Genomic DNA, 10,040 nt, shown 5'->3' with positions numbered 1-10,040 from the left:
GGAACTGACCGGAGACACGGGAAAAGTTTTCACTGAGCGTCGGAGGGAATGGAGTGCGTTAGGAGACTCCTGTTAGCGAATTTTAGCAAAGTAAACTTCAAGTTTATCCATGAGGAAAAAAGGTGAGAGAAATCTCAGAGTTCCGAAACCGCGAGGCAAACTGCACCATGGAAAAAGAGACTGAAGGGAGACCCCTGTGGCCACCTGGATTATGGCATGCTGGGCATGCTCAGTGTGCCAGTTAGAAACTTTGACAAAAGTATTCCGTGACAGGACTACAATCCTGCTTGTCCTAGGAGAAAGACCTTTCTACCCAGAGCAGCTAGCTCCCTATGTTCTCTTCCCAGAGAGGCAGAGGCATGGGTGCGGGAGCATTTGGCCTTCTTGAGGGTGGATTCCACGACACAGACTGGTGGGGAAGCAACACCTCTCGAATCCCAAGGCCTGCTGCACCAAATAGATGGTGTCTGCCTTCTTATTGACCGGAGATATGAAGATCAGGTGTTCCCACATCCGAAGGAGAAGATCCTTAAAGATGTCATGGATGGTAACTGCCACGATCTCCTTAGGAGGGTCGACAAATTGGAGTACTTTCATGATCTTATGTCTCGCATCCTCCTCTGAGAGGAGCTAGAAATGAATGGCCTTGGCCATGGCCCTGACGAACCCTGCAAAGGAGAGGTCTTCCGTGGGGGACCGACACTTTTTCCTCTGCTGGGGAAGATTTGGAAAGGGGGGTCGTCCGAGAATTCGGATGAAGACTCCGAGGAATCATCCCCCTACGGGTCATAAGGGCCGCCTTCTTCACTAAGGCCATCAAGGGGCTTGCGTGAGTGAAGCCTGTGGAGAACTCTAGCCCTGGGCTCCGAAGGCACCGACAGTCCACCCCAGTAGTAGAGGGACCGGAGGCTGCAGGAAGCGAGAGGGCTCGGGAAAAGGCTCGGGGAACCAAGGCCTTGGGAACGTGGCACCGGCTACGTCTTCCTCCTCGGAGGATCCAGTAATAGGAATCGCTCTCGAGGGGGGCACTGGTGACCGCTAGGGAACTGTCCCCCTCGGGCACCAGTTGTGTCGGAAGGGCGCTGAGAAGGATGTCCAGACGCTCGAGCAGGGGCACCAAGATAGAAGGCGCAGGCACCAGTATGAGGGCCGGTGGTGGGGTTGGCTCAACGCTCAGGAGAGCTCAGAGCACCGCACTCTGAACCCGCAGTCCAACTGCTCCTGAAAGTCCGGTGAAGCCAGGACTGAGGGAGGGGGGATGAGGCATCACCGGTGCTTCCTTGGTTCTCTGAGGAGGCACGGTGCCAGACATAGATATCAGTGAGGAATGCCTGGATACCTCGGGGGATGGGGCCTCCGAGCCACGGGGTCGCTTCAGTGGTAGTATAGCAGCTGCCGGTACTGCACTGATCAGTGTCTATGCTTGCGGGATCTTCCACGGTGCTCGGCCTGGTTTTTTCCCAGCACCGAGGAAGCAGAGGATCCCAATGTCCTGGAAATCAGTGAGATCATGGAAGACCGATCACCATTCCCCTTGGTCCTTTGAAGATGCAACCAGAGGAATAGTGAAAGGGAGCGTATCGAGCAGATCCCCTCGACCCCCGGATGTCAAGGTTTCAGACGTGGGTGTGGATGGGACGGATTTTTTGGAATCGAAAAGTTTCTCCATTTTGTTCAGGCACGCGAGACACCCCTTAGGGGTCATCTGGACACACAGTTGACACCCTCGGATGTTGTGTGAGGCCCACAGGCAGAGGATGCAAACCTCAGGCAGATCCGTGATGGACATGGTCTGCAGGCACTGGGGGCACCGGCAAAAACCGGACGCCATGAAAAAACAACCGAAGCGTGGTCGATGACCGGCAGCAACAGAAGAGTGGGTACCAGGGATCAACCGCGAAAAAGGAGGAAAATGCTTTCAACCTACTGCACCGAGGAGATACACCGACAGCAAAGGGGGACCCAATGATGGAACTGGAACAAAAATTTGATTTTAGGCACAGAAGGAATGAAACAGAGCAGAGCTTCAAAAGCCATGAGGCAACTGCACCATGGAAAAAGAGAGACTGAAGGGGGACTGCACATGGACGTGTGGATAGTGGCATGCCGGGCATTCTCAGTGTGCCAATCAAAGCTGCTAGAAACTTTGACAAATGTTTTCCGTGCCGGGCTCCATCTGATGTCGCCCGTCTGTGAGGACTACCATCCTGCTTGTCCTAGGAGAAAAAGTAAATTTATCAAGTTCTACTAACCTATTTAATGTATGCTCTTTCTGCCATTTACCTTGTACAGAGCAAAACATACCAAAAACAATTGTGAGTACACTGCTAGCTCTCTTGTAATTCAGCAGCATGCATCCAGGCAATGCCTATATAAAAATAAGTAGATACACTATCAACACCATATAAAAATAGAAGGGTGCACTACAGTAATACAATACTGCTCTGCCCATATTATATACAAAATATACAATATAATACAGCAAAACAACTATGCTCTCTTAGCATGTGCCATCAGCACTGCCAGCATTCTATACCAGTGCTTTTTAACTCAGTCTTTGGGGCATATTTAGCCAGTCAGGGTTTCAGGGTATCCACACTATGTATGAAATAGATTTGCATACAATGGAAGCAATGCATGCAAATCTCTCTCATGTATATACAAATATAAGCAAGTTAAAAAAAATTATTATTTTTTTTTTTAATATACCCCCCCCCCACACACACACACCAAGCAAATACTCTGTCAACACACATTCGCAAGATTACCAGTGTGCAGACTTTCCGTGTTGTAATAAAAATACAAGTCAGAGTTACATGAAAATGGTAATAAACAGCAAGGACATGGATCTGTAGTCAAAGTTGTGGCCAGGGCATGAGTTCTTGAGAATCAAACAGGGAAATGTGGGTCCAACATGATAAATACATGCTGATCTTTCCAAAACCCAGGATTTCCTGCCCCCTCTCCCCCTCAGGATTCGCAGCACTCCTAGTCTCCAGCAGGAGGCAGCTGCACGCAGGTAATTTGTAACACTGCCAGCCACAAGAGCATCACACAAGGCAAGTCTGTGTTCTTTATTATTCCAGAGAATCAGTTAAAAAAAACACAAACAAAACAGAGAAAAGCATTAAATACAAATACATATAAAATAAAAACTGACCTTTGTAGGGCACGCTGAAGTTCTGCATAAAAACCTCGTTTTTCGTTAAAGCACGAGTAGGAGCTATCATGCTGCAGGTTGATTCTGCTGCTGCTTCTTTGGGTTTTATTCTTAGATTTTCCTGTTTTTGCCCTAATTTATTTCTTATGATTTTTTACACCCCATTAAAAATATATTCAGTGTTACTGAATACTATAACTTGATACAGAGGGCACCCACAGTTCTGCCTAGAGCAAGGGGAGAGCCCTTAGGCACGGACTCCTAGCCATGACTCCATCCCAGGTAGACCCTGCTCTGTACAGGAGCATCACCTGCAGCCCAGCATCACAGGCTGACATAAAAAAAAAAAACAACAAAAAAAAAAAAAAGGTGGGACTTTTTAAAAATTTTTAATTAAAAAAAGCTAACCAGGTGCTCCTGACCTGTTTCCATTTTTCCCACTCAAATTTATCAGTTTCTTATTATTACTACATCCAACTCTGAGTAGCAATATCATTGCTCACCCATCACCTATGCTTCTTCAGTATCAGTGAGACGATGTTTACTCTTTACCCCCTGATCTGGGACCAGAAGGGAAGAAAGATGTGGCCATTTCCGTGGCACCAGCACTGAACTGGGAGGCACCGGCGATCTACAAGCAGACCAACCAGCTCTTGAAATACAAGAGAAAATCTGTCAGTGGAAGAGCTGCTCACATCGATGTCCAGCCTCAGGGCAATGTGCTGGGGTATGATTTAGCACAGGTATGTGGTGGAGGGTGGACGGCTGGGCTCTTGGAAAACAGGATTGCAGCCTGAGGGCATGACCAGGAGCCTCGAAGGCAGCAGGCGGCTTGCAGGCTGGAAAGGGAATGACGAGAGCAAGACTGATTAAAACAGGAACTTCAGCTACAGAACAGGATGAGCTCTGAAGCCACGCTGGACTGCAGACTCTTCATCCCTTGGCAGGGGGCTGTGTTGGAAGGTCCCTATGTCTAAGAGAGGAGTCAAGAGGACCCACTGATTCTGTAGCTGGAGTTCTTGTTTTAACCTTTATGTATTTATTTTTAATTGGGGCAATCCCCAATTCCCTTTTCACCCTTAAGCCTACAATTTACTGTAAATACAAGTTTTGCAGGTACAAATTACCTATTTTAAATAGTAAGAAAACACACAGGAGAGCAAACATACACAAACAGGCTGGTATAAAGTGTCAGAGGCCAAGTGCACTCCTCAGACTCAGATCCTTCGGCAGCTTCTCTCCACACTTAAGGGTGACATGGCCTGCACAGGTGTATGGAGATGGGTGCGGCAGCCCTCCGAGCAGAGGGTTAAACAGGACAGACATAGCCCTTTGAATGGGGGGAGGACTGCACAGCACAACAGTCTGTTTGGCACAGAGCACATTAAAATGACATGTCTATGTAAAACAACGGCTAATTACAAAGTGCTACCCTAAAAGGCACAAGTTCTTCATTTTATATCTGCTAAGAAGAGTACCCTTCATTTATCATTGGGTATTTCTGGCTTTCTACGGCGCGCAGTTTTTGCTCAGTTTATACATCACTTATGAAACTAGAAATGCTTCAGATACTCCTCTGCAGACAGAGGTTTGTGTGTTGTCGGTTATGTACACAGAGAAAACCTTCAGCAACCACAGGTACACGAATACAAACACCATAGGAGTAAACAGGCCCTAAATGCAACAAAAAAGCTGCATTCTGAACTGTGCCCATGGAGATTCTCGGCGTACAGATAAAAGGCGCATAGCATGTCGTTAACTGTGGCAGACAGTCAGTACTTTCTGAAAGAAATAATGATAGTTTTGGGAAGGTGGTGGGCCATATAAAAGCACTGAATGTTGCTTACCTAATCTCCAGGCCAGCCAATCCACTTCTTAAGAGTTCTGCAAAGTGCACATGTGCAGAGGGTGAGGGCAGGCAGCTCTCATCTAGTGGACTGCACCGTCCCATTGCCACCACAGCAGGGGAGAAAGAGGGACTGGCACCTAACTCAGGCTCCGTGAGAGTGACAGAAGGCCAGCTCAATACGTCGACATGAAGACAGCCTCAATATGCAGCCCAAGTGGCACAGAGGATGGGGGCTATTTTTGTTTTGACAAGGTCACTGATGGCAGACACTTGGCTCTAAGCCACAGTGAAGTAGCAGTATTCCACTTTCTGTTCCTGTTTAGGTTGCTTGAAAAATGTTATGTGGCACAGTGATGTTACGGTGCATTTGCACTGAATTGAGAAATGCCATAACTGAAAACAAAATAACACCTTCCATGGCCAATGGACTGCATATTAACGTACTCCATAAAAATCAGGAAAAAAAAAACATTGAACTGCTTAGTTATGTATGGGTTGACCTTCAGAGCAATCATGATTACAGCCCGAGAAGACGGCATTTCTCAGTTAAGTTAAAATATAAACAAAGCCGGGGAAGCATTTACCGGGATTGTTCTCCTGAAGGAAATGCTACAGCTTCCGTTCAATCTTCAGATCCTAAATAGGAAGGCTGAGCTGGACTTTTCTATCCTACAGTCAAGCACCAGGAAGGCTCAAAGCATTCGCTGCTTCCTGCAGGCCCTGTTTTCTGCGCTGCTGCTTATGAATATGATCCAGAGGAGCACAGCAGCTCTTTCAGCTTCCCAACGTCATCACTTCAGATCCACTGGAAGTAAAATAGTGGTGCCTGATTTCTACGCCCAGAAACATTAGGAGAGCGCTCCCAGCGGAGGACCAGCACTGCACCCAGCTCCAACCTAGAACTGGAGCTCCATCACTGGTGCTCTCTTCATGCTACCAATGTGTTTATTATATATTGGTAGCATGCATTAATAAATCCAAGCTTGCCATTTCACAGCCCTTGTTGCCTGTGCTAGTCACCTTACTCCACGGTATTAGCCAGCACTTACTTACTATGTGGCCCTTGCTGCTATTCTAGGCCACCTCACCACCTGACCCTTGTCACCAGTGCCAGCCACCTCTCCTCACCTCTCATTTTATTACAAAGGAAATATTCTCTTCAAGATTCAAGCTTAGAATGGAAGCCTATCTGTCTGAGCTAACATTCAGAGTGGAAGCACATGCCTTCAGCTGGAAGAAATCCCCACAGACAGAAGGCAAGAGGCATATGTCAGTACAAGCCAGCCTGCAGTAATAACTTCAAATGCTGTATTTGTATTAATTTCGTTTCTCCATTTTATACTTAAGGATGCGAGAATTATGCTACTGTAACTCCAGCTGTAGAAGTATGAAGGTACTTGTCTATGGCTGGTGTGGGTTATTGTGCCCTGTCCAAAATTAATACATCTGTAGCATATCCTCTTGTTTCCTGGGAAATGCTTGCATTCAGGACTACACATGGCCTCTTGATCCTGTGGTGATACTGCGACCAGCGACTGGATGGGTGTGCAGGCACATCTGGAGTTTAATGGCAGGACATGTGATGCCTTCAGTTAGGTGGTGGTGGTTGTTGTTGGTGGTGTGCTGTGCACTAAATTTGCAGACTCTGCTGACGATACTTTTTCCAGCGTGTACAGCGAGGACACAGTGCCACTCCATTCTTGCAGGTAAGATGGAAGACAGTCTTACATTCTGAGCATCTAGGATGAAGGAAAAGAATTAACAAGGGCATGGAGCATGCGCTTGCATCTAACGCATTATAGCTCGGTAGCTCATGATTTGTCTCCCTTCCCATCTTGCTACAGTCACCAGCTCCATCTTCTTAATCCTCCCCCCACCCCCACCCACTGCAAGCTGCCTGTGACCCGCTACAGGGACCAATGAGAGGAGTTCCAAACCCTGACCTCCCATAAGTGCCAGTAAGATCACAAAGCAAAAAGAAGAATCAGAAGATGAATGCAACTACAGAACAGTCCAGTCACCAAGATAGCATTCAATATAATTTTTGTTAAACTTCTCAATGTGATTGAATATCTCAGTTTATAAAAAGTTCAACAAAAGAAGACACAAATGTTGCAAACTTTCTGAGCACCATTTCAGCTAACTCCATGACAAACTCGGTGGGAATACACTGAGGAGTCGGCCGATGGATAAAACCAGTTTAATTTCCAATAGAGCTTCTATTTGCGGGATTACAGTATACAATGACTCGATATCAAATGTAACAAGAAGGAAATCCTCTTCGATATGTACAGTCTCCAAGAAACAGAGTATATGTATGCTATCTTCAACAAAAGTAGCAGCCATCGGTATTGCCGGCTTTAAAATAACGTCCAAGAAAAGGCAAAGAGGTTCCAACACAGAATCACGGGCAGAAACAGTTGGTCAGCTAGGAGGATCCTGTAAGCTCTTGTGGATCTTTGGAAGTGTGTAGATAACAGGAACATGAGGATGTTGCTTAATCAGGAATGGAGAAATTACTTACCTGATAATTTCATTTTCCTTAGTGTAGACAGATGGACCGAAGACCAATGGGTATAGTGTACTTCTGATAGCAGTTGGAGACGGATCAGATTTCAATCTGATGTCAGCCCTAGTACATATACTCCTGCAGGAAGTGCAGCTCTTCAGTATTCTCCTCAAAAAGCATTGTGGATATATGTATGACTGAATAATTTGAATAACTTGATTAACTTTATAACTTGGTTAACTTAATTTGAACCGGTTGAATTGGTTATAGCTGGAGACCACCAGTGCCCTCAACCGAGAAACGTCGACACCCGGTATGATGGGTGTCGTAGCTGAAGGAAAGCATGGCTTACCCGTGAATCACTCGCTCTCGGGGATGTCACCCGAGAATTCCATGAGTAACGGCAACTGTGGGCGGGATGCTGAGTCCATCTGTCTACACTAAGGAAACAAAATTATCAGGTAAGTAATTTCTCCATTTCCTAGCATGTAGCAGATGGACTCAGAACCAATGGGATGTATAAAAGCTACTCCCGAACCGGGTGGGAGGCTGCCCGTGACCCACTGCCCTTGAAAATGTTGTGTCCTCCCAAGCCTGAACATCCAGGCGGTAAAACCTGGAGAAGGTGTGGATAGAGGACCATGTCGCTGCCCTGCAGATCTCGGCGGGTGACAGCATCTTGGTTTCCGCCCAGGACACTGCCTTGGCTCTAGTAGAATGAGCCTTGACTTGTAAAGGCGGTGGCTTGCCTGCTTCTACGTAGGCTGCCTTGATGACTTCTTTGATCCAGCGGGCTATGGTTGCTCGCGAGGCCGCTTCCCCTTGCTTCTTCTCGTTGTGAAGGACGAATAGATGGTCCGTCTTTCGGACGGATTCCGACTTTTCCAGGTATCGGAATAGGAGTTAGGACATCAATTCCCTGTGACTGGGGTTCCCGCCTGCGGCTGAAGAAACTGGACACTTGAGCGATGGAACGATTTGCCAGGAGGTCCATGGTTGGTGTTCCCCAACGGTTTACTATCAATTGGAATGCTGTGGTCGACAGCCTCCATTCTTCTGGGTCTAGACTTTCTCTGCTGAGGTAATCCGCAGCTACGTTGTCTTTCCTGGCGATGTGGACAGCCGAAATCTCTTGAAGATTCGCTTCCGCCCATGACATTAGGAGGTCTATCTCCAGAGACACCTGTTGGCTTCTGGTTCCTCCCTGATGGTTGATGTAGGCCACTGTTGTGGTGTTGTCCGACATTACTCTGACCGCTTTGTCTCAGAGTCTATGATGGAACCGTAGGCAGGCTAGTCTGACTGCATGGGCTTCTAGGCGATTGATGTTCCATTGCCCATGGGCGGTTAAGCTCCTGGCAGTGTGCTCCCATCCTCGTAGGCTGGCATCAGTGGTGAGCAGGATCCAGGTTGGTGACGATAGTCTCGTTCCCTGGCTCAGATGGCCTTCTTGAAGCCACCATCATAGTTGGGCCCGAACTCTGTCCGGGAGCTGAAGTACGGTGTAGTTCTGGGACAGTGGATTCCATCGTGATAGTAGTGAGCGTTGTAGGGGTCTCATGTGAGCTCGTGCCCATGGCACTACTTCCAGTGTGGATGCCATGAGGCCGAGGACTTGTAGGTAATCCCATGCTGTGGGGCGAAGTTCGCTCAACAGGGTTCGTAACTGGGTCATCAGTTTTGAACTCCTTGTCGGTGTCAGGATGACCTTGTCTTGTTTGGTGTCGAACCGGACTCCCAAGTATTCTAGAGATTGGGAGGGCTGCAGGCAGCTCTTGTTTGTGTTGACCACCCACCCGAGGCTCTACAGTAGATTTTTGACTCTGTTGGTTGCCTGGTGGCTTTCCTCTGGGGATTTCGCTCTGATCAGCCAATCGTCTAGATAAGGGTGTTGCTGCCACCACCACTATGATCTTGGTGAACGTCCGGGGTCCGAATGGTAGTGCCCGGAACTGGTAGTGACAGTCCAGGATCGAGAAGCGAAGAAAACGCTGATGCTCTTGATGGATCGGAATGTGTAAGTAGGCTTCCGACAGATCCAGGGATGTAAGGAACGCTCCCGGTTGTATTGCCCTTATTACCGAGCGTAGTGTCTCCATGCGGAAGCGAGGAATCTTCAGGTGACGGTTGACCGCCTTAAGGTCCAGGATGGGTCTGAACGTTCCTTCTTTCTTGGGGACGATAAAATAGATGGAATAATGTCCAGTATTTATTTGGTGTGGAGGCACCGGTGTTATAGCCTCTAAGGCTAGCAATCTGGTCAGTGTAGCTTCCACTGCCATCCTCTTGGAAGGATTGTGGCAGGGGGATTCCACAAACTTGTCCGGAGGGAGGTGGTGGAAATCCAGGTATTATCCATCTCGAATGATGGCTAGGACCCACTTGTCCGAAGTTATTTCGGCCCATCTTTGGTAGAATAGGGCAAGTCTGCCCCCTATGGCTTCTTCCTTTGGACGGGTCGGCTGATCTTCATTGTTGGGTGCGGCTGGGGCCTGGACCCGAGCTGGCTCCCCTTTTTGTTG

The 10,040-nt window shown here is 47.8% G+C and overlaps 1 protein-coding gene across 2 annotated transcripts in view; it reads right to left on the bottom strand.

Moving 5' to 3' along the window:
- Positions 1-3,059: 3,059 nt before the first annotated feature.
- The window catches only part of PLEKHM1 (pleckstrin homology and RUN domain containing M1), a 62,983-nt gene continuing 56,002 nt past the window's right edge, over positions 3,060-10,040 (bottom strand). For both annotated transcript variants that reach the window (XM_029572955.1, XM_029572956.1), the window contains exon 12: positions 3,060-6,748. In XM_029572955.1, the coding sequence (XP_029428815.1) occupies positions 6,640-6,748 (109 nt within the window). In that variant the 3' untranslated portion in view covers positions 3,060-6,639. The remainder of the gene's footprint in view (positions 6,749-10,040) is intronic.

This window comes from Rhinatrema bivittatum, chromosome 12, assembly GCF_901001135.1.
Source record: "Rhinatrema bivittatum chromosome 12, aRhiBiv1.1, whole genome shotgun sequence".
NCBI lineage: Eukaryota > Metazoa > Chordata > Amphibia > Gymnophiona > Rhinatrematidae > Rhinatrema > Rhinatrema bivittatum.
The sequence above is the reverse complement of the archived record's forward strand: the minus strand, read 5'-3'. Positions and strand labels throughout refer to the sequence as shown.